The 22,963-nt window shown below is 44.9% G+C and overlaps 1 protein-coding gene across 5 annotated transcripts in view; it reads right to left on the bottom strand.

The window, feature by feature from the left end:
• The window catches only part of MPP4 (MAGUK p55 scaffold protein 4), a 41,702-nt gene that overhangs the window by 16,318 nt on the left and 2,421 nt on the right, over positions 1 to 22,963 (bottom strand). For all 5 annotated transcript variants that reach the window (XM_072121221.1, XM_072121223.1, XM_072121222.1 and 2 more), the window contains exons 2-6: positions 20,260 to 20,374; positions 16,543 to 16,664; positions 5,991 to 6,068; positions 3,556 to 3,636; positions 2,921 to 3,052 (exon numbers count right to left, since the gene is read on the bottom strand). In XM_072121221.1, coding sequence (XP_071977322.1) covers positions 2,921 to 3,052; positions 3,556 to 3,636; positions 5,991 to 6,068; positions 16,543 to 16,664; positions 20,260 to 20,341 — 495 coding nt within the window. In that variant the 5' untranslated portion in view covers positions 20,342 to 20,374. The remainder of the gene's footprint in view (positions 1 to 2,920; positions 3,053 to 3,555; positions 3,637 to 5,990; positions 6,069 to 16,542; positions 16,665 to 20,259; positions 20,375 to 22,963) is intronic.

Below are 22,963 nucleotides of genomic sequence, written 5' to 3'. Positions count from 1 at the left end.
TTTCATAAAGCAATGATTATGTAACTTCATGGATGGACATCTCCTTCAGTCCTAGAAAATTGCTAATATGTCTGAAATCTAAAGCACTTAAAGTCCCATGACACAGGAAAAACACTTGGATCTGTACTGAACCTACTGGGAGAATAAACAGACCTTGGCATTTTCTTATTAATATGTCGTTATACTGTGAATTCTAGGAATAGTTTAAATTCCTGGAGGATCAATCTAACAGAGAAGTCAAACACTCCAGCTCTTTGCCAAAGAAAACTTCAGACAGGTTCTTCTCCTTGTGCCTCTCACTTTCTTAATTCTTTCTATTTCATTTTTACATTTTGAATTTTAACCTTTAGAAGTTTACATAGATGGTATCGGTCTTTAACCCGTTAACGACTTGGCTCTTTTTTTTGTTTTTGTGAATCCATAACTTTTTATTCCATGTACAGAGCTGTCTGTGGATTTGTGTTCTGAGCAACAAATTGTACTTTATAACGATTGTATTTTATATTTCATGCCATGTACTGGGAAGTAGGGTAGAAGTTCCAAATGTGGGGAAATTGGTGAAAAAATCATTTTGTGCCAGTTTCTTGTGGACTCGTTTTTTTCCACTTTCACCAGGCACTACAAAAGACGTGTCTCCTTTATTCTTTGGGTCTTTACCATCATGATTATGCCAAATTTATATAGGTTTTTCTTTTGTTTTAAAACATCAAAAGACAAATTTTAACCATCCTCTGATGCTAATAGCTTTTTCATACTTTGATATACAGAGATATGGTGCCATTTTTTTTTGCGGGACAAGCTGATGTTTTCCTTGCTACCATTTCGAGGACAGTATGACCGTTTCATCTCTTTTTATAAAATTTTTATAAGTTTCAAAATGGTGAAAAAGTGGCATTTCATATACTTGAGCGCTTTATTACATGACATGGTTCAACGCTAGGAATAACCGTTATTATAATTTGAATTTGGTATAATTGATTAGAATTTGACCTGAACTCTTTGGATGTGGTGATAATTTGTTTGTTTATTTATTTTTATATCAGTTCTAGGGAAAGGGGGATTTTAACTCTTCATTATTTATTAAAATTTCCTAATTTTTTTAAAAACTATTTTACAGAACCCTTAGTCTATCTTAATTTTAGGTTGTCTGATTAATCCTACCATATACTGCCAGACTACAGTATAGTGGTATATGTGGATTTTGCACATGATCTGTTTCAATGTGCCACCACTACAATGTAACAGATCTGCATAAATGACACAGCCCTGGGTCTTATACTAAGGCTGTCATGGTGACAGATTGTCATTCCCTGTTGACCTCCCATGGAGTGTCAATTAAATTCATTATGAAGGTGCCCATGGGCCACCAGCGGCAATCAAAGGGTTAAGACCTGTCAGCCTTTGAGCCCTCTACAAACAACCTAAACAACCTTGTGCTGTACTAATACAAATTTGTTAAGGTATTAATGACCTTATCCCTATGCTCACCACTGTTCGGATCCAAGTTTTAACTTATCACTAACTTTTCACTATCCATTGGTGTTGTTCCATTTTCTTTTAAATACGCAACTGTCACATACATCTTAAAGAAGCCATCTCTGGACCTGTCTTCTCTACCGTAGTATCTCACTACTTCCATTGCTTCAAAACTCCTGGAACAGCTTCTCTTTGCCAAACTACGTCTGGGCTTCCCTCCCAAACAATCACTCCACTGCCAAAGTAAAACACCATTACTCTGCTCTCCCCCTTCTTGATCTGTCCTCTACTTCTGACGATGTTGACCATTCTCTCCTGCTGCAGACGCTATGTTCTCTTGGTATCACTGACCTGACCCTCTCCTGATCTCCTCATACCTCTCCGACCGGACGTTCAGTGTCTATCACTCTCATACTACCTCTTCACCTTAACCCCCTCTCTGTTCTGACATCTATCTCATCTGACCATTCCTCAATCCAGAGTCTACAAAATTGCTAGTCTATGTCCTCATCATCTCTCACTTGGACTACTGCAATCTTCTTCTCTGTAGTCTCCCAGATAACTCTCTAACCCATTCAATCCATCCTTAACTTTGCTGTCTGCTTAACCACCTGTCTCCTCGCTTCTCCTCTCTGCTAGTCTCACCAGCCAATACCACCCCACACGTAATCTCCTCACAGCACCTTCAGCTTCACTTTATTACCATCCTCTTATCTCACAAACAAATCCAGGACTTCTCCCATGCATCTCCCATACTCTGGAAATTTCTACCAAAATGTGTCAGACTACCCCCACCTTCCAAACCTTCAACCGTAACTGAAAACCCATCTGTTCAGGATACACAATAGCTGCACTGCTCTGCTCCCTCGTCTCATTCTCCATCCTCCCTCCCATATAGATGGTGAGCCCTCACGGGCAGGGTCTTCCTCCCACTTGTCTCCTGGTCACTGTAGTCATGTATTTGTACTTTTGTTCTTGTGTTAATGCAATATATGTGAACCGCTTACTGATTGTACAGCACCATGGAATTAATGGCGCTGTATAAATAAATAATAACATTACCTTAAGGACTTGTGACATATTGGTACGTCACAAAAAACAGATATGAAGCTTTTCCTTTACAAAGTCAATGTACATCTTTTTACAGGCTGAAATCTGTACTCCCAATAGTGAAAATGGACTGCCATTGCTAAGGTCACTTTACAGCAGACCAAGATGTACAAAATGAGAGTCAAATTAAGACTTTATGATACCTAGTATCAACTATGAAAATTACAGCATTGTTTGTTTTTTTTACATTTAGCAATAGAATAGGCATCATACTAAATGTGTACTATATGTATAATTGTACTTTCTTATTAGCAATAGAAATTGTGGAAAGCAATGCACACAATATCCTGTTCTTCTTCTAAATGAGGCATAATTTGCTATATTTTACACCTACCAGCGCTTGCTTGTTTTTCACCAGGCACACGATTCTCATTGCTTCCTCATTCTCAGGGATGTGTTCTGGTAGTGGAGGAAGAATGGGCTCAAAATCTTTCTGTGCCACAGTATCATGGGCAGACAACAGTGCCTGAGAAGTGGAATAAACTTATTAAGTCATTTTTCATGATTCTTTTCTGCTTGTCACTCTGTCTGTAGTTTTCTTATGGACACACAAACTATTAACAGGAGCTGCTGGAAACTGATTTGGGCACTGTGACTGTGGTAAACTTTTCTCTTTGTTATCCATGACCTCCTTCCTTCTAAAATCTAAAAGTTTTACAATTATGAAAATCAGCCAGAGGCTCTGGTGGGTGTTTCCAGAGCCCCTCTGTGTGGTACTTTTCACGGGCTGTTACAATGAGCACTGGTCTCCCCTCAGCCTGCACTGCTGCTGCTTGATTACACGGGCAGAGGGAGGAGGAGAAATGTTCTGCTAGTTGCAAGAGGTGTGACGCTGCAGTACTGAGGGGCTTTGGAAACACCACCAGAGCCTTCCAAACTCATGCTAAAGGTATGGTTTATCATGCTTGATTTTGATGCTAGATTTCCTTTAAAAACAGAGAATAATAATATTGATAACAAATGACTTGCCTTAAAGTGTGGGCCTCGCAGCAGACGCCTTAATTCCCGAGAGTCAGTAGAAGAAGGAGACTCGCGCAGCACTTCTACAACCTGTCCATAGATGATATTTATGATTTTAAGTAAAGACAATCTGTAGCTATGGGACACAACACAACCAGAACTGTAAATGTATTTCTGCAACAATTCTTTGACTCCTCTAGTAAGTCTAAAAACAAAATATTGATATGAAATGTTACACTGGTTTGTAACTTCAGCTCATATATAGATCTATTGGTCTCTATAGTTACAGACTACAAACAATATTGCGGTCCTAATACTGAGTCTTATCCACCCACTACTACTGTTGCTTTGCGGGCCAGGTGAAGGGAGAGAGGAAGAAGAGCGAATGAAGGTGCTCAAACACACAGAACATTCATAAATGATTCTAGATGAAAGAAGGACCAACATTCTGTATCTAACCATGGCTGATCCTTTGTTCTAATGGAGATGAGCTGCTTCTGAAGGCTCATACGCCTCATACAGGCTCATACTCACTACATACTCTGCTGAGGTAAGGGAGAATTCGTTCTAGAGGACAGATATCTAAGGTCAAAGTGACTCTGTCACCAGATTTTACCATATTAAACTATTAGCCCCCTCAGGTAGGGCATGACATTTCCTTTCTAGAATTCCCTCTTCTATGTGAAATCTCACCCGTTTACCTATTTAAAAGATCACCTTCAAATTCATATACAATTGAGCTGAGAAGAGTCATGGATTGTGGAGATGAGCCACTTTTAAAAGTTGAAGGGGGAGAGTCACTTGAGACGCCCATACATTTGATTCTATAGTACCTAAAACATGCTTTTGGTGTCACATTAAGATAATAATATTGTCTTTTGTACCACATCAGGTTTGTGGTTCTGTGAGATACACAACCAGATAAATAGACATTTAAAGAAATAGGTGGGAATCTGAGCTTTATCTGACAGTCTATATCTTTCACAGAACTACAACGTTGAAGGTGACACTCCCACGCGAGCCTCAAAAAAGTGACTCACCTCATTCAAAAAGTGACTGTTTTCAGCTCATTTGCACTTTGGATGTGAATGTTTTTATCGGCAAATATGAAATATGTGATGAAATATAGGAATATACATGCACAAGGGAGGGTCATATGCCAAATTTTGTTTTGTTCATCAGGGCATTTCAAATATCCCTCACTACCTGCTAGCCTTATCTTGCTTATAATAACTAATGAAATCTCTGTAAGACCCTGCTTCAAAGACTGAAGAGGAAACATGGCTCTGTAGGGGGTAGCCATCAACTAACACCTTTGTATCCTTGGCAACTCCAGGCTGTCCGTAGAGTTCCCTCCACTTTTAGACAAAGAATAATAAAAACCCATCTGCTTGTTCAACAATATGTCAGTTATGGACAGTTATCATCCATCCCAGCACAAGGACAAACACATATTTGGAATCTAGACAGCAAGCGAAACACACACCTGTGCCTCAATTTGTGCTAGCATTCTTGGACATAGAGATATAAATAACTCTCAATGGGAGCATAGTAAATGGGTCATATCTTGTCTCAATGTAATCCAGGGATTCATCTGGACCGAATGACACCATAGCCCTGACCCTATGACTTCTACAAAGTCCTGGATCTGATGCAAGGTAGGAGAGTTCCTAGAGCCCTCCTATGGATGTGAAGGGGTGTGTCTACACCTAATATAATCAGGGCACCTCTTGTGCCCTTTGTCCTTTTCCTCAGGGATATTACCATTACAAGATTGGGCTGGAAGAGTCATCAAGTGTGAACTATCCTCTCCCAATTAATTCTGCACAAGGAAACAGAATTGCTTGTACTTGTAGTCCTACACTTGTAATGTACACTCTGCTAAACTGTATATATATATCATTGTGTGTACTGTTTATCTAGTGAGCCCTTAAAACAGTTAAATATAAAAATGTAACCTGCATTGCTCTTTTATCTAGATCTACAAAAACCCATATCCGTGTTTCGGTTATATACATGCTACCCTGGGGTTGGCTTCTAACCAGATATTATCAAGTCACGGACCAGGCTTATATCACACAAGAATCTGGTGGCAGACTACTGTACTAATAAGGCTCTGTTTCATTGAAGGGGGTCTTTCAGCCGTTCAGGGTTGTTGGCGAGTGTTGTGCCATACCACTGGTTGTGCGGACAACCCACAACTCACTTCCTGCACCTCGCAGAAGCCATCCGTTCAGGGAGTTTCTATAAAAAATTTTATTAATTTACCATGGGTACCCTTCAGGGGTTTGAAACGTCACAGTGAGATTTCCAATAAAAGGGAAATCTAGAAAGGATATTTCATGTCCTACCTCAGGATGCTGGTAGTTTAATGGGTAAGCGATTGTTATATCAAACTTCATTTTACTGCAGCATTATACAGTACAAGACTTTTCTTTACTAACCTCACTGCATAAAGCACGAGCCTTCGGTACAACAGGCACAGGCTTCTTTCTTATATATTGATGGAGACATTCATGCACCTGTTATAAAATATAACAGAATAATTGTTTGGTCCTTAAAGGGGGAATCCAGTGCTGCTCCGGCGGCCATGTTTGTTTACATGGCGCCCGGACTGGAGCAACAGCAGCACTGGATACCGGTGGGCACCGGAAGGTAAGTAGGACTTTATTTTTTTTAAGCAGCGCCCTCCCAGCCACCCTTAGTTTTTTTTCAGAACTCGGACAACCCCTTTAATACACATTATTGAATATAACACATTTTAATAGTATATAACATATATAAGGATGTAATAGTCACATAACATTTATAAGGATGATATAGAGGGGTACTAACTGTGGCGTAACTAGAAGCTGATGGGCCTCAATGCAAAGTCTGTGCCGGGCCCCCGACTATAATGTATGGTTTATAGTAATAGTCTTCTCATATGGGAAAGTGACACCATAAGGGCCCCCTAAACCTCGCAACCTCTGCACCCCCTCAAGTTACGCCTCTGGGTAATAACATTTCTACAAGCTGTGCCTGTGGTATAGGAACTGGGACACAGTCGTGTCACATTCAATCCAAACTAGACACCTTTTCAGGTATTATACCAGGCTAACCCCTATCACCCTATTAAAGGGCACAGGTAGACGCTTGGCAGCAGTCAGGTTTGGGGAAGGGGAGCATGCCTTATTTGCTTATTATAAATAGTATGTCTCTTATGAGATATATACATACACACATACACATATATATTCCATATCCAGTAACACACTGCAATGAGCTAGTGTAGACTTCTGCTTTATTTTACAAGTTTCTGGCAGACAAAATTCAAGAGATTTCTCTAGACATGTTAAAGGATGCAACGCATTTTTCAACAATTTGTGACATTTTGGCATCCAGAAACCAGACTTTAAAGGGAACCTGTCAGCAGAAATTGACATAATGGGGCAGATTTACTTATCCGGTCCTGTCACGGTCCCGCAGTGCGTTGTCCGATGTGGATTCGGGTCTGCCGCGATTCACGAAGCTCGTGCGCCTGAGTTCCTGCATCTGTCGCTTCTGCCCCGAGGTCTGCCGGAGTTCACCTGCTTCTTCCCGGGGTTTGTAACTGCTTGATCTTGCGACACAAATCCTTTTTTAAATTCCGCGGTTTGTCCGAATCCGTCGGGTTGTCCAACGGCTCGCCCCCTGATTTCTGTCACGTGCAAGCCGGCGACCATGCCAAAATCCGACCACGTGCGCCAAAATCCCAGGGGAATTCGGCGCAAAATGGAAATTGCAGAGAAACCCGAGGAAAATGCGTCCGACGGATCCTTAGTAAATCAGCCCCAATATGTCACAACCAGTATGTTCTCAAGCAGCTGAACACCTTCGGGATCATGGTTCTTTCATGACCCAGTGTGGTGACATCATACAGAAAATCAACTTTGAACTGAGATGTAAATGGTTTGTATAAAGTCCAGGAGGTGGAGATTTTAATGCTGAAGTCAAGCTCTCTTTTACTCAAAAACCCCCCTTCACTGTAATTGATGGTCTTGCTTCAGTAACCAGATCTCCTAAAGTCCAATGCATGATGTCGAAAACAGAGGAGGCGGCATTTAGTGCTCCCCACATTGATTTGATTGTTAAACTCTCCACCCCCTTAACTTTATACAGCCCATTTCCATCTCACTTCAGAGTTGATTTTCTGGATGATGCCACCGCACTGGACCATGTAAGAAACAAAAACTAGAAGGTGTTACACTGTTTGACAGTATAATGGTAGTGGTTAAAAAGGCCAAATACTGATGAATGCATCCATAGACTTATACTGGCAGATGGTGGTATCCTTTATGCCTTCGTCTGACCAGTATATGTCCCATCTTATATCAAACACAGAATGGTAAGATGTAGCAAGCTACATTTTTCCATCTTGCTTACTACTGCTAAGTGGCCATAATGCTCAGTGGAGGCCATAATGGCTTATGGGGAACGGATGCAACTCTATGGTATCCATCTCTGTTCTCCACTGAGTGTCCCAAATAAGGACAGTTACATCACTGTGCAAATACCCTGAATCACTGGCTGCTGGCAATGTTCACTCCTCCTCCCAGTATCAGTGGGACGGGGAAGAACAGGATGATGTATCCCATTGCACACAGTTGCCCTCTGTTGTAAGGACATGTTGGGAATCTGCCTTACTTATACTTACAACAGAGGGAAAGGATGTAATGTGAACATAGCCTAAGAGCAGCGTGTTGGGTCAGTGTTATCTAGCAGTCTGGGTTTTTGGGTTTGGAAGGGAATACAAATTCTAGATCTGCAATGACTCAGATTTTAAGATGGATGTGTATAATTCATAATAATATAATTAGAGATGAGCGAACATACTCGTCCGAGCTTGATGCTCGTTCGAGCATTAGCGTACTCGAAACTGCTCGTTGCTCGGACGAATACTTCGCCCGCTCGAGAAAATGGCAGCTCCCGCCGTTTTGCTTTTTGGCGGCCAGAAACAGAGCCAATCACAAGCCAGGAGACTCTGCACTCCACCCAGCATGACGTGGTACCCTTACACGTCGATAGCAGTGGTTGGCTGGCCAGATCAGGTGACCCTGGGATAGACTAGCCGCTGCCCGCGCTGCTCGGATCATTCTGTGTCTGGATGCCGCTAGGGAGAGAGCTGTTGCTGGTCAGGGACAGCGTTAGGGTGCTAGTAGATTACTGTTAGGCAGGAGTGATTCAACAAGAACCCAACAGCCCTTCTTAGGGCTACAATAACGTTATACTTTTTTTTTTTTTGTTTGCTTGTGGCTGGGCTTGCTGGCACTAGTAGTGCAGCTAGTACCATATTGTGAGGAATTTGCAAGGGGACTTGCTACCGTTGTGTTTAGCTCTTAGTGACACACATATCCACCCCAAAGGAGAATCCAAACGGCTTACTTACGCCTACAATAGCGTTATATATATTTTATTTCTGGTTGATCTGCTGGTGGCTGTCCTTGCTGCAGTGCATATACTAGCCAATTGTGAGGAATTTGGAGTGAGACTTGCGACCGCTGTGTTTACCGCTTAGTGACGCACATATCCATCACAAAGACCGAAGTGGGAAAATTTATTAGGGGTTGGATTTCAATTAGGCACAGTCTGCCATTTCCTTTTTATTTTCCTTTTATTTTTTCATAACTCAGCGTCATCTCATCAGTGTGCTTTCATACTTGGCTAGAAAATAGCCATAGCAATAGGATAGCATTGTTTGGTTTTAAAAACTAAAAAACACAAAAAAAAACTAAAAAACACAAAAAAACACAAAAAAAAGTTAAAAAAAAAAATTAAAGTTATATAACTTTCATTTTCAAAATGTTTAACCCGAGGGCTTAGGGGTAGAGGACGAGGATGAGGGCGGGGACGTGGGCGTCCATCTACTGCAGGGGTCAGAGGCCGTGGTCCTGGGTGGGGTGAGACACCACCTGCTGATGAGGGAGCAGGGGAACGCCGCAGAGCTACACTCCCTAGGTTCATCATGTCTGAAGTTACTGGGACTCGTGGTAGAGCACTGTTGAGGCCAGAACAGTGCGAACAGGTGATGTCGTGGATTGCCGACAATGCTTCGAGCAATTTGTCCACCAGTCAGTCTTCCACGCAGTCCACCCATGTCACCGAAATCGGCACTCCTCCAGCTCCTGCACCTCAGCCTCCTCCCCCCCAGTCTGCCCCCTCCCAGGAAAATTTGGCATTTGAACCGCCATACTCTGAGGAACTGTTTTCTGGACCCTTCCCACAGTCACAAACCACTTGTCCGGTTGCTGCTGAGCAATTTTCCGATGCCCAGGTTTTCCACCAGTCGCAGTCTGTGGGTGATGATGACCTTCTTGACGTAGTGGAAGAAGTGTGTAAAGAGGTGTCGGACGATGAGGAGACATGGTTGTCAGACAGTGGTGAAGTTGTTGTCAGGGCAGGAAGTCCGAGGGGGGAGCAGACTGAGGGATCGGAGGATGATGAGGTGACAGACCCAAGCTGGGTTGAGAGGCCGGGTGAACACAGTGCTTCTGAGACGGAGGAGAGTCCTATAGCAGAACAGGTTGGAAGAGGCAGTGGTGGGGCCAGACGGAGAGGCAGGGCCAGAGCAGGTGCATCAGCGCCAAATGTGTCACGTAGTGAAGCTCCCGTGGCGAGGGCTCCCGCGGCGAGGGCTAGATTTTCAGAAGTCTGGAGGTTCTTTAAGGAAACACCGGATGACCGACGGACTGTGGTGTGCAACCTTTGCCAAACCAGGATCAGCAGGGGTTCCACCACTACTAGCTTAACTACCACCAGTATGCGCAGGCATATGAATGCTAAACACCCGAATCAGTGGCACCAAGCCCGTTCACCTCCGGCCGTGCACACCACTGCTCCTTCCCCTGTGTCAGCTGATAGTCAGCCCCCTGCCCAGGACCCTGGCACAAAAACCCCATCGTCGCCTCCACGATCCTCCACAGCATCCACCAGCGTTCAGCTCTCCATACCCCAGACGCTGGAGCGGAAAAGAAAATATAGTGCAACCCACCCGCACGCCCAAGCCCTTAATGTCCACATCTCCAGATTGCTTAGCCTGGAGATGCTGCCCTATAGGCTAGTAGAGACCGAGGCCTTTCGCAACCTCATGGCGGCGGCCGCCCCTCGGTATTCGGTCCCCAGCCGCCACTACTTTTCCCGATGTGCCGTCCCAGCCCTGCACCAGCACGTGTCAGACAACATCATCCGTGCCCTGACCAACGCCGTTTCTGACAAGGTCCACCTGACCACGGACACGTGGACGAGTGCTGCCGGGCAGGGCCACTATATATCGCTGACGGCACATTGGGTTAACTTGGTGGAGGCTGGGAACGAGTCTGACCCTGGGGCTGGTCATATACTGCCGACGCCGAGGATTGTGGGGCCTACCTCGGTCCAGGTCTCAAAGGCCTACTATGCCTCCTCCTCCTCCCACCCCTCCTCCACCTCCTCCTCCGAACTACCATCCGTGGGCATGGCGCCATCAGTCGCTAGCTCTAGGCACAGCAGCAGTGCCGTCGCTAAGCGACAGCAGGCGGTGCTCAAACTGCTGAGCCTAGGCGATAAAAGGCACACCGCCCAAGAACTATTACAGGGCATCACGGCGCAGACTGATCTGTGGCTGGCACCGCTGAACCTGAAGCCAGGCATGGTTGTGTGTGACAACGGCCGTAATCTGGTGGCGGCTCTGCAACTCGGCAGACTGACACATGTGCCATGCCTGGCCCATGTGTTAAATCTGATAGTTCAGCGTTTCCTCAAGACATACCCCAATCTGTCAGATTTGCTCACGAAGGTGCGCCGCATCTGTGCGCATTTCAGGAAGTCCAGCACAGATGCTGCCACTCTCAGGGGAGCGCAGCGCCGCCTCCAACTGCCCGCTCACCGACTGTTGTGCGACGTGCCCACGAGGTGGAATTCAACATTAACCATGTTATCCAGAGTTTACCAGCAGCGCAGAGCGATTGTAGACTGCCAGATGTCAACTTCCACCAGAACTGGTAGTCAGGTCAGTCAGCTTCCTCAAGTCTACAATGAGGAGTGGACGTGGATGTCTGATATCTGTCAGGTGCTGAGTAACTTTGAGGAGTCAACACAGATGGTCAGTGGCGATGCCGCCATAATCAGCCTCACCATCCCGCTGCTTGGCCTGTTGAAAAACTCTCTGATCAGCATGAAGTCGGAAGCTTTGCGCTCGTCACAAGAGATGGGGGAAGAAGATTCCCTTGTTGATAGCCAAAGCACCCTCAGGTCTGTTTCTCAGCGCATATCGGAGGAGGTGGAGGAGGATGAGGAGGAAGAGGAGGAGAATGTTGGCGAGACACAAGAGGGGAGCATTGCTCAGACCTTCACTGTTCAGCGTGTATGGGCAGAAGAAGAGGAGTTGGAGGAGGAGGAAATGGACAGTCAGGCCAGTGAGGGGAGTGAATTCTTGCGCGTTGGGACTCTGGCGCATATGGCAGATTTCATGCTAGGCTGCCTATCCCGTGACCCTCGCGTTCAAAGAATTTATTCCAGCACCGATTACTGGGTATTCACTCTCCTGGACCCACGGTACAAGCAAAATCTTTCCACTCTCATCCCTGGAGAGGAAAGGAGTGTGAGAATGCATGAATACCAGCAGGCCCTGGTGCACAAGCTGAAACAGTATTTCCCTTCTGACAGCGCTAGCGGCAGAGTGCGTAGTTCTGCGGGACAAGTAGCGAGGGAGAGTAGGCGAGCAGGCAGCTTGTCCAGCACTGGCAAGGGTACGCTTTACAAGGCTTTTGCCAGCTTTATGTCACCCCAGCAAGACACTGTCACCTGTCCCCAGTCTCGGCAGAGTAGGGCTGATCTTTACAGAAAGATGGTGAGGGAGTACGTAGCTGACCATACCATCGTCCTAAATGATCACACAGCTCCCTACAACTACTGGGTTTCAAAGCTGGACATGTGGCACGAACTGGCGCTGTACGCCTTGGAGGTTCTTGCCTGCCCTGCCGCTAGCGTCTTGTCCGAGCGGGTTTTCAGTGCAGCTGGTGGCATCATCACCGATAAGCGTACACGCCTGTCGACTGACAGCGCTGACAGGCTGACGCTTATTAAGATGAATAAAGCCTGGATTTCTCATAATTTCCAATCTCCACCAGGTGAAGGAAGCTCAACCTGAATAATTTATGCACTCCTCCTCCTCCTCCTCATTTTCCTCCTTCTCCTCCTCTTTGTACACTAAAGCAGAGGAAACTGGCTATTTTTTGACAGGGTCCACTGGCTCTAGCTATAGTACTTTATGCATTTAATTTTTCTGGAGGGCCACCCACCCGGTCCTCTGTTTTAAACAATTTTTGGGAGTGCCACATACAGGCACTCAATCTATTCAATTTTTCTGGAGGGCCACCTACCTGCTCCTCTGGTTTGAAAACTTTTTTGGACTGCCACATACAGGCACTCAATGGGGGTCATTTACTAAGGGCCCGAATCGCGTTTTCCCGACGTGTTACCCGAATATTTCCGATTTGCGCCGATTGTACCTGAATTGCCCCGGGATTGTGTCGCACGCGATCGGATTGTGGCGCATCGGCGCCTGCATGCGCGCGACGGAAATCGGGGGGCGTGGCCGAACGAAAACCCGACGTATTCGGAAAAACCGCCGCATTTAAAAACCGAAAAAGTGTCGCTTGGGGAGCGCTTACCTTCACCTGGTCCGAGGTGGTGCATTCCGGCGCGTTGAGATGATTTGCAGCGCAGCAGCGCCACCTGGTGGACGGCGGAGGAACTGCCTTCATGAATCCCGGCCGGACCCGAATCCAGAGCAGAGAACGCGCCGCTGGATCGCGAAAGGGCCGGGTAAGTAAATCTGCCCCAATCTATTCCATTTTTCTGGAGGGCCACCTACCTGCTCCTCTGGTTTGAAAACTTTTTTGGACTGCCACATACAGGCACTCAATCTATTCCATTTTTCTGGAGGGCTACCTACCTGTTCCTCTGGTTTGAAAACTTTTTTGGACTGCCACATACAGGCACTCAATCTATTCCATTTTTCTGGAGGGCCACCTACCTGCTCCTCTAGTTTGAAAACTTTTTTGGACTGCCACATACAGGCACTATCCAAATTAAATTGTCTCCATAGCAGCCTCCACACGTTGTCTCCATTGCTACCTCCAAAAGTCGTCCATATAGCTGCCTCCATACATCGTCCCCTTATCAAACGAGGTGTGTCAGGCAGAAATTTGGGTTGTTTTCATGGATTCCACATCAAAGTTGTTAACTTTGTCGCCACCCTGCTGTGTTATCCACAAAATATACTGGCAAACTTTTATGATTAACCGATATTATTTCAGCGCTTCTTGCGCATCTGTTTACATTCCCCTCACCCGCCATATCCCAAACTTATAAGAACGCTACTACACTTAACTTGGTGCAGGCTGGGACCGAGTCTGACCCTGGGGCTGGTCATATACTGCCGACGCCGAGGATTGCGGGGCCTACCTCGGTCCAGGTCTCAAAGGCCTACTATACCTCCTCCTCCTCCCACCCCTCCTCCACCTCCTCCTCCTCCGAATTACCATCCGTGGCCATGGCGCCATCAGTCGGTAGCTCTAGGCACAGCAGCAAAGCCGTCGCTAAGCGACAGCAGGCGGTGCTCAAACTGCTGAGCCTAGGCGATAAAAGGCACACCGCCCAAGAGCTATTACAGGGCATTCCACATCAAACTTGTTAACTTTGTCGCCACCCTGCTGTGTAATCCACAAAATATACTGGCAAACTTTTATCATTTACCGATATTATTTCAGCGCTTCTTGCGCATCTGTTTACATTCCCCTCACCCGCCATATCCCAAACTTATAAGAACGCTACTACACTTGATCTTATACAAAAAGTTCTTAGAAGTGCTGTTTGGGGAGTAGCCTAGAGACAGGGGCTTGGATTGGCGAAAGCTCGCCTGGCAGCGGAGCGCCAGCTCCATCCCAAGATCCAACTAACATAGTTTTAACTGCAGCACCTTTAATCTACTACTAGTTCACTGCCTCCATAATAATAATAATAATAATCTTTATTTATATAGCGTCATCATATTCTGTAGCGCTTTACAAATCATAGGAAACAAATACAAATGTAATGTAACAGAGCACAACATTTGTATGGAACAACAGGAGTGAGGTCCCTGCTCGCCAGAGCTTACGGTTTATGAAGATGATGGGGTAACACGAGGTAAAAGAATATTTAATGGTCAAGCCATTCTTCTTAGGGAATAGAACAAAATATAATAAATGGAATTGCTGTCGCTTGAACCACTCAGCCGTCATCTTATATACCAGGTCCAGGGTGAATGGGACTGCAGAGAAGTCTGGTGCCTGTTGGTTGCTGGATAACAGATGGGAGGACGACACAGGACGGGTTAGTAGAAGAGTTAAAACTTCATGCAGTTAATGAGTGTTATAGGCTTGCCTAAAGAAATGGGTTTTAAGAGCACGTTTGAAACTTTGGAGGTTAGGTATTAGTCTGATAGTCCGGGGCAGAGCATTCCATAGAATTGGTGCAGCTCTAGAGAAGTCTTGGAGACGCGAGTGGGAGGTCCGCACTAGGGTAGAGGTTAATCTAAGATCACTGGCGGATCTAAGAGCACGGGTTGGGCGATAGACTGAGATAAGAGAGGAGAGGTAGGGGGGTGCAGCATTATACAGAGCTTTATGAATGAGGGTTATTATTTTAAACTGTATTCGAAAGGAGACTGGCAGCCAGTGCAGCGACTGGCATGAACTGTAAGCATACATGGTCCCCTTATCAAACGAGCTGTGTCAGGCAGAATTTTGGGTTGTTTTCATGGCTTCCACAACAAACTTGTTAACTTTGTCGCCACCCTGCTGTGTAATCCACAAAAAATACTGGCAAACTTTTATCATTTACCGATATTATTTCAGCGCTTCTTGCGCATCTGTTTACATTCCCCTCACCCGCCATATCCTAAACTTATAAGAACGCTACTACACTTGATCTTATACAAAAGGTTCTTAGAAGTGCTGTTTGGGGAGTAGCCTAGAGACAGGGGCTTGGATTGGCGAAAGCTCGCCTGGCAGCGGAGCGCCAGCTCCATGCCAAGATCCAACTAACATAGTTTTAACTGCAGCACCTTTAATCTACTACTAGTTCACTGCCTCCATACATGGTCCCCTTATCAAACGAGCTGTGTCAGGCAGAATTTTGGGTTGTTTTCATGGCTTCCATGTTAACTTTGTCGCCACCCTGCTGTGTAATCCACAAAATATACTGGCAAACTTTTATCATGTACCGATATTATTTGAGCGCTTCTTGCTCACCTCCTTTGGTTCCTCTCTGCCACCCATTGGTTTGAAGCCTGAGTCCATTTAGGGTATGTCGCCATGCCACTCTCTAGCCTGCTGCCGCTGCCTCTGCATGCCGTCCCCTATAGTGTCAGGGTCAATTATTGGATGTTTTAGATGCTATCTAGCTTCATTCTGTCACTCTGTCATGGCCATGCTGTTGCCCATAATTTTGGCATAATGGTGCGATTAGGCAGCCTCAGAGGCATCCATGCATGCTGCCCCTGCTGTTTCCTGTCCATTTCCGTGGTGTTTCCATCCTTTTCTGAGGTTCCCAGGTGTTTGGCCAAGCTTCCCTGTGCAGAGCCTTGGTCCCCTTGAAAAATGCTCGAGTCTCCCATTGACTTCAATGGGGCTCGTTATTCGAGACGAGCACTCGAGCATCGGGAAAAGTTTGTCTCGAATAACGAGTACCCGAGCATTTTAGTGCTCGCTCATCTCTAATTATAATATATTCATAATATGAAAGTAAATGGGGGACAATAGTGTCCACCATATGAAGGCTCATGGAATGATATCCACAGTATAGACTCATTTTGCAGACCTAGAAATGATAACTGACTGTGTGTTCCCTGCATATTGGGCATGTAAAGTCAAACTTGTTTATGTAAACCATATTAAATGCTGAATTATTTAAAGGAAGTATTCTAAATATGCTTTTTGATCAATATGAAAATACCTTTAGTAATGACTGCAGCCATGGTGCCTGGAGCAAACTGTACAATACCCCAATTCCATTAACATCTCTGTGGTAGAAAAGGCCCAGATCTTCAAGAACCAATGTGAGAATCTGAGAGAGTCCTTAAAAAAAATTACAAATATTGTTATAGATTAACCATCACTTCAGATGTTTTTTGTGTGTGTGTGTTTAATAAAATATACTTTATTAAGAAATTCTCCCCGTCATCCGACCTGACACAATAAAGAATGGAGGATGTGCACCATTATATCTATATTGTACTGCACATGTCCAGCATAATATGTACAGTATATAACATATACTGTGATGTATATATTCAGTATCTGTGATGTGTATATGGTGCCTGTATACACTGTATGTGAGTATGTTGCATATGGCACTGTATGTGTGTGTATATGCCGTTTGTGCACATGACTGTATTTATATGTGATTGTAACCCGCATGTGTGAGTATACTAATATGTATATTTTTTAAGTGGGAAGGGGGGCCCCATGCAGAAGCCTGCTAGGGGGCCCTGTCTCTCCTAGTTACGCCACTGCTGCTATGTACAAGCTTGATCCCATACATACGCCCCCCCCCCCCTGGACAGCATTAGGCGCACGGAGGAATACGGTACCGCATGTCCTATCTTTCCCGTGTGCATGGCCGTAACCCTTGCATCTCTATGGAGAGGGGAGGGGTCGCCCCTCCTCCTCTCTATCGCGCCAGACATATGCCTGTCTAGCCGAGCAGGCATACGTTAGTGAGAATTCGGCCTTAGGGTGCTTTCAGGCAGCAGTGTGCTTGCCTGTACTGGATCCTGGGTGAACACAGGGCCAGGAGGAGGAGGGTAAGTGCTAGACGAGTGGATACCCCCCTGTGCTCACTATACCGTTACTGGGAGCCATAGAAGTCTATGGGGGCTGTGATCTGGTCACAAATCATTTCATACTGCCTCCTTAAAGGGGACCTACCACCACGATTCTACCTATAAAGGTAGAACGGGTGGTAAGTGGATAAATGGGACGTAAGGATAGCCCTTTTTGGGCTAATCCTTACGTCCCGGCTATCCTTTTGTAAACTTTAATCAGTTGATATGCTAATTTAATTAAGCGGCTACTGGGGAGTGGAGTAGCCGGACATGAGGCTACTAGTCGCGGCTACTCCACGCCCCAGTAGCCTTGTTCCTCCGCCTACCATGTAATCTTCGGCGCGCAGCACCTCGTAGCTGCGCGCCCTCGTCCGAGCACCCGGCGTCTGCGCATGCGCAGTAGCGCCGGCCTCGGAGCTGCGGCCGCGCACGCATGCGCAGAACGCAGGATATTCGCACGAGGGCGCGCAGCTACGAGAAGCTGCGCGCCGAAGATTACCCGGTAGGCGGAGGAACAAGGCTACTGGGGCGTGGAGTAGCCGCGACTAGTAGCCTCATGTCCGGCTACTCCACGCCCCAGTAGCCGCTTAATTAAATTAGCATATCAACTGATTAAAGTTTACAAAAGGATAGTCGGGACGTAAGGATTAGCCCAAAAAGGGCTATCCTTACGTCCCATTCATCCACCTACCACCCGTTCTACCTTTAGAGGTAGAATCGTGGTGGTAGGTCCCCTTTAAGGGTCATTAACCTGAATGACCCCTCAGTTTGTAAAGAAAGGCTGCAATGTGCCCCTTCATTCCAATGTTATTTCTACTTTGCTACGGCAATTCTGTCTACCAGATTGAAGAGGGGTTTCCAGCTCTACTCTGCTCTGGCTGCAATATGCTATGAGCATTATGAAGCCGAATGTCAAGAACTGTTTAAAGAAACACAGGGAGATAAGATGTGACCTCATGCAGCCTCCATAGAGACACGGGTGGAATACGCATCTCTTTGGGAGGGAGCAGCTTGATTTTTTTTATTAATATATTGGAAAAATGTTCACCACATCCCCCCACAATTGTAAGTTTACAAACTATAATAAGCAAGTAAAACAAATGTATTACTTCAGTTGTAAAAATCGCACCTCAGAAGACAGGGAAAATGTGGGTCTGGAAGTTATTACATTTTTATGCAACTTCCTTACATTATAATGGAAGTGATCTAGGTAAAGAATTACGGATGACAAAGTATCTGGTGCCTGGGGAAGTGTTTTCTCTTTAATTACTTGGAGAAAGTAAGCTGATGCCCAAGTCCTTACTAAATGTACTCTGGGTAGCCCCTGTGGTGTTACTTGAGGAAGATTGGCCATATTGCTCCTGTTGACTGCTGCAGTTTAGCTTATTGACTTTACCTATGAAACACTGTCGTGCGGAGTTAGCAAGGTGGTACGACTCCATCACCTACTGAACTGTATTGGTATTGAGGTTCAATATTTGCTCATTTACATATTTTAATATGTGTATTAAATGTTTAGTGTTCCAAGGCACCAGGTAGTAAGCAGGCAGTATCAATGGCTGGCAGCTCAGAACCTTCTAAAGGGAGAATGTCAGTTTATAAGGGAGTTCCGCCTTGGTCCTGGGAATGGAAAGAGAGATTTGTGTGGAAGTGCAGAGGTGTTGTTGGTGTGAGAGAAGTTGTGGAGAGAGAAAACAACATTGTGAGAGCCCCAGCCTGCAGACTGCTGCTGCAGGGCTGAAGAAGATGGTTCCAGACCCATAGTTAAGGGGATACTCTGAGCCTTACTCCGATTAGCTTGTGGAAGCCATCCAGACTGGAACCGTAGCTATACTTAAAGTCAATACACCTGCAGCCTAGCCTGCTACCAGTGATGGATCCTACACTACTGTTTACTGCTGTTGGAATTTTGGTTAAGAAAATAATCAGACTATAAATTGGATCTTACCATCTCATTTATCCCTAGGTTTGCTGCTTAAAATCATAGCCTCCACTTTAACACCAGCGCTTGATATTGTATCAGGCGCGTAAATTAATAGCGTCCAAATGGATCCAAACGGCTTTCCCCCACTATTAAGGAGCTGAAGGAACGACTCAATGTAATCAGGCTGGAAAAGGGAGTATACAAAAAAAGAAAGGCTATGAAAAAGTTTGATGCCGTGTGGGGACCATGGATTGCTACACCAGGTCTCCCCTCTAGGTTCTTGATAAACCCTCTGTCCTCTTGAGACGGCCTTACTATGCTTGTGAGAAGTTATACAAATAATCTCAGGGGTGTCTAGTGTCGGAATGAGTGATGCATGTCTGAGGTAATTGGAATAATTAAGTTGATATACTGCAGTTCATAAAGACGAATATACAAGAAAATGAATGGAATTACCTCCGTGGCAGAAGGGTCAAGTTACGGACTCATAAGGAATTGTACTGGGGTTAGGGCTGGGGGGAATGTTTGTTGGGATTTGTCCTCAATGTTGGAAATGTAAAATGTGATGGAGTTGTTTCAATAAAAAGGATCTGATAAAAAAAAAAAATAATAATAATTGAGTCCATTGAAAGGAAACAAGTTTGCATGAAGGCAATGGATGCGCGGTTTTCACTCTCAATAGAAATCTTGGTCTTCACGTGTTAATGCATTGAAAATTACAGTATTGCAGTTTTCTGGTGTTTAAAGAAAAGTGCAAGGATAGACTGGCCATTGTGTCGCCAGTTTAACAAATGTGCACTTACAACTAGAAAGATGGGATAGAAGGTAAGTGTTCATGACAAGATGGTAATTGTAACATTTATTAGGGTAAATTAGAGCTGTAATAAAGAGCGTACAGCTAAAATGATACATTCCATCCTACCATTTTCCTGGAGACATCCAGGATTCATTTCCATGCTCTCCCTCATTTTCATAGACTCTCCAGCCTTCTGTGGGTGAACCATCCAAATAGAGCAATCAAACCAACGATTACTAAGCTGCAAAATAAAAGCCAGAAAACGCCATCATTTCTATACTCCATTAACCACTAGAAGGACTATTTCACACTGGTGTTGTTTTTCTCATCCGTGATTTTCACTGAAAATAAATCTATCATCAAGATCAAGCATGGATAGACCAGGGACACTTGTTCATAGATCCAGGCTCCGTAATCTTCTTATATTTGTTATCTATGGTCTCCTTTCTTCTAAAATCAACTGTTCAAATGATGTTAATGAGCCTGAAGGGCTACTGGGATGATTCCCACAGCCCTTCCATGCTGAAGATTCTCAGGCTTTTACACTGTGCAGGAGCTCTTCCCCCTCCCACTGTGTGTTGAAACTTCCTCTGCTGCAGTCAGATTACATCAGGCAGAGGGAATGGGAAAATGCTGAAGGAGCAGAGGGGGAGGGGAGACAGTTGAACAGCTTGTGAAGCTACAGCATGGAGGGGCTCTGCCCCCCCCCCATTAGCCTTTCAGTTTTATTAGCATAATCGCAACCTCTTCCCGCTCTGCACCATATCCTTTAACCATTTGTTTACATAGTTATGTTAATGGTGGCACAATTGGCATCTGCATTAATTCCTTGTTGTTTATCAATTATTGTACAACAGTATAATATATGTACAGTTGACAGACTTTACAGGAGATTTACTGTCTGGAACGTACTTATTAATGCACTTGCAGCGGGAGATTCCTTAGGCCATCGTGATGAAGGATCTGTGCATGAAATTCTCTTTTACGCTCTCCTTTTGTTAAAAAAAAAAAAAAAGGTTTTAAGGGGCACCAGGATGAAGAACTGTATTAAAATGAGGGGCTCCAGGTTCCATACATGTTAATGGAGCCTGGAGCCCCTCAGGCTCATTTGCATACAGTCTTTTATCCTGGTGCTAGATGTCCTTTAAAAATATGCTGATATGCTTCAGGTGGCATCACCAGAGCCCCTCCAGCAACATTAGCAATGACCCGGGCCCTGCCATGTCCTAATTTCTTCCTGCTCCTTCACACTAGCACCGCTGCTCCATCGGCTTCAGACTTGCTCTGCAGTTGTATTTGTAAGAGTCCTTTTCTAAGAAAGAAGAGCATAAAAGAGAATTCCATGCACAGATCCCCTGAGGAATCTCCTGCTGGAGCTGCAGGATGGTCATTTTAACAATGTACTCACTAACTAGGGCGGCTGTTTTGGCCCAGCTGTTAGGAGGTGTTGGAAGCAGTGATTGTGTCAGGGTATGCACACATTACTGGGACCCCCAATAATTAGGTGTTTACTATCCTAGCACTGCAACAATTCCTATTAAAATTAAGGGACACTCTCTGCAACTTCTCTACATCCCTTGTATGACTGCCACTGATCACTATATTAAGATTTATATAGTAAGGAAAAATGAAACTCCTATAATCCTGAACATTTACTGCCATAATGACTGGCAAAATAAGTCTTAATCAATGCTCTAGCCGTTTCTAAGAAGGGTTAATCTACTTAACATTTAATGGTATTCACAATAGTTACAGTAGAACACAAGTGACCTCTCAACCCCAGAAATAAAGGTAAAAATCTATTTATTTAAGGACATCTACCATCAAAATTATGCAAATGAACCTGAGGGCCTCGAGGCTGTATTTACATCTATGGAGGCAGAGCCCCTCATGCACATTTGCATCATTTTTAAAACCTTTTTTTGTTAAAACAGAAGCATAAGAAGCTAAAAGAAGAGGGGATCCTGACAGAGAGGACACACACCAGCATGTAAGTGTGCTTGGTTTACATCTTTCATCCTGGTGGTATCCTTTAAAGCAGTGGTTCTCAACCTTTCTAATGCTGTGACCCCGCAATACAGTTGCTCATGTTGCGGTGACCCCAAACCATGCGATTTGCAGTAAAAACGCTATAAAATTGCAGCTCTAATGGCTTTAGGTGACCCGCGGTTTTGGTTGTTTGACCCCCGATGGGGTCGCGACCCACGGGTTGAGAACCACTGCTTTAAAGGGAACCTTTCACCAGGGACCTCATTTTCACTAAAGACAGGTTACAGAAGCCCATTACAGCTGCATTGTGAGTATGTCTTTCTCACTTATTTAAGTATTTGTATTATATAATTGTTTGTTTTAACTTACCTTGCACCCTGACAAAATCATCTGGTTTGGATGCATTTAAAAAAAACAACAACACGTGACTTGTCTGTGCTGCTCACTGCTTAGCTCAGAACCCACCTTTGTGCTGCTGTAAATGAACAGAGCTCACAGCCTGGTGATCTGACATCAGTGGGAGAGGGAGGAGCTATACAGGACCACAAAGGTGGGGGCTGAGAGCTGAGCAGCCTGCAGCACAGACAAGTCACATGTTGTTTTTGAAATGCATCCAAACCAAAAGCCCAACCCTTGGAACTACACAAAGGATTCTGTAAGGGTGAAAGGTAAATTATAACGCTCAATTATATTGTATATTGTAATGCAAATGCTGAGAAAAAGCAGAAAGGCATATTTGCAATGCAGATGTAATGGGCTTCGGTAACCTGCCTGATATATACACATAGAAAATATTGACATTCTATACTACAGTGGTGGCCCGGTGCCAGCACTCGGCTAA

The sequence above is a fragment of the Engystomops pustulosus genome, chromosome 8 (genome assembly GCF_040894005.1).
Source record: "Engystomops pustulosus chromosome 8, aEngPut4.maternal, whole genome shotgun sequence".
NCBI classification, from domain to species: Eukaryota; Metazoa; Chordata; class Amphibia; order Anura; family Leptodactylidae; genus Engystomops; species Engystomops pustulosus.
The sequence above is the reverse complement of the archived record's forward strand: the minus strand, read 5'-3'. Positions and strand labels throughout refer to the sequence as shown.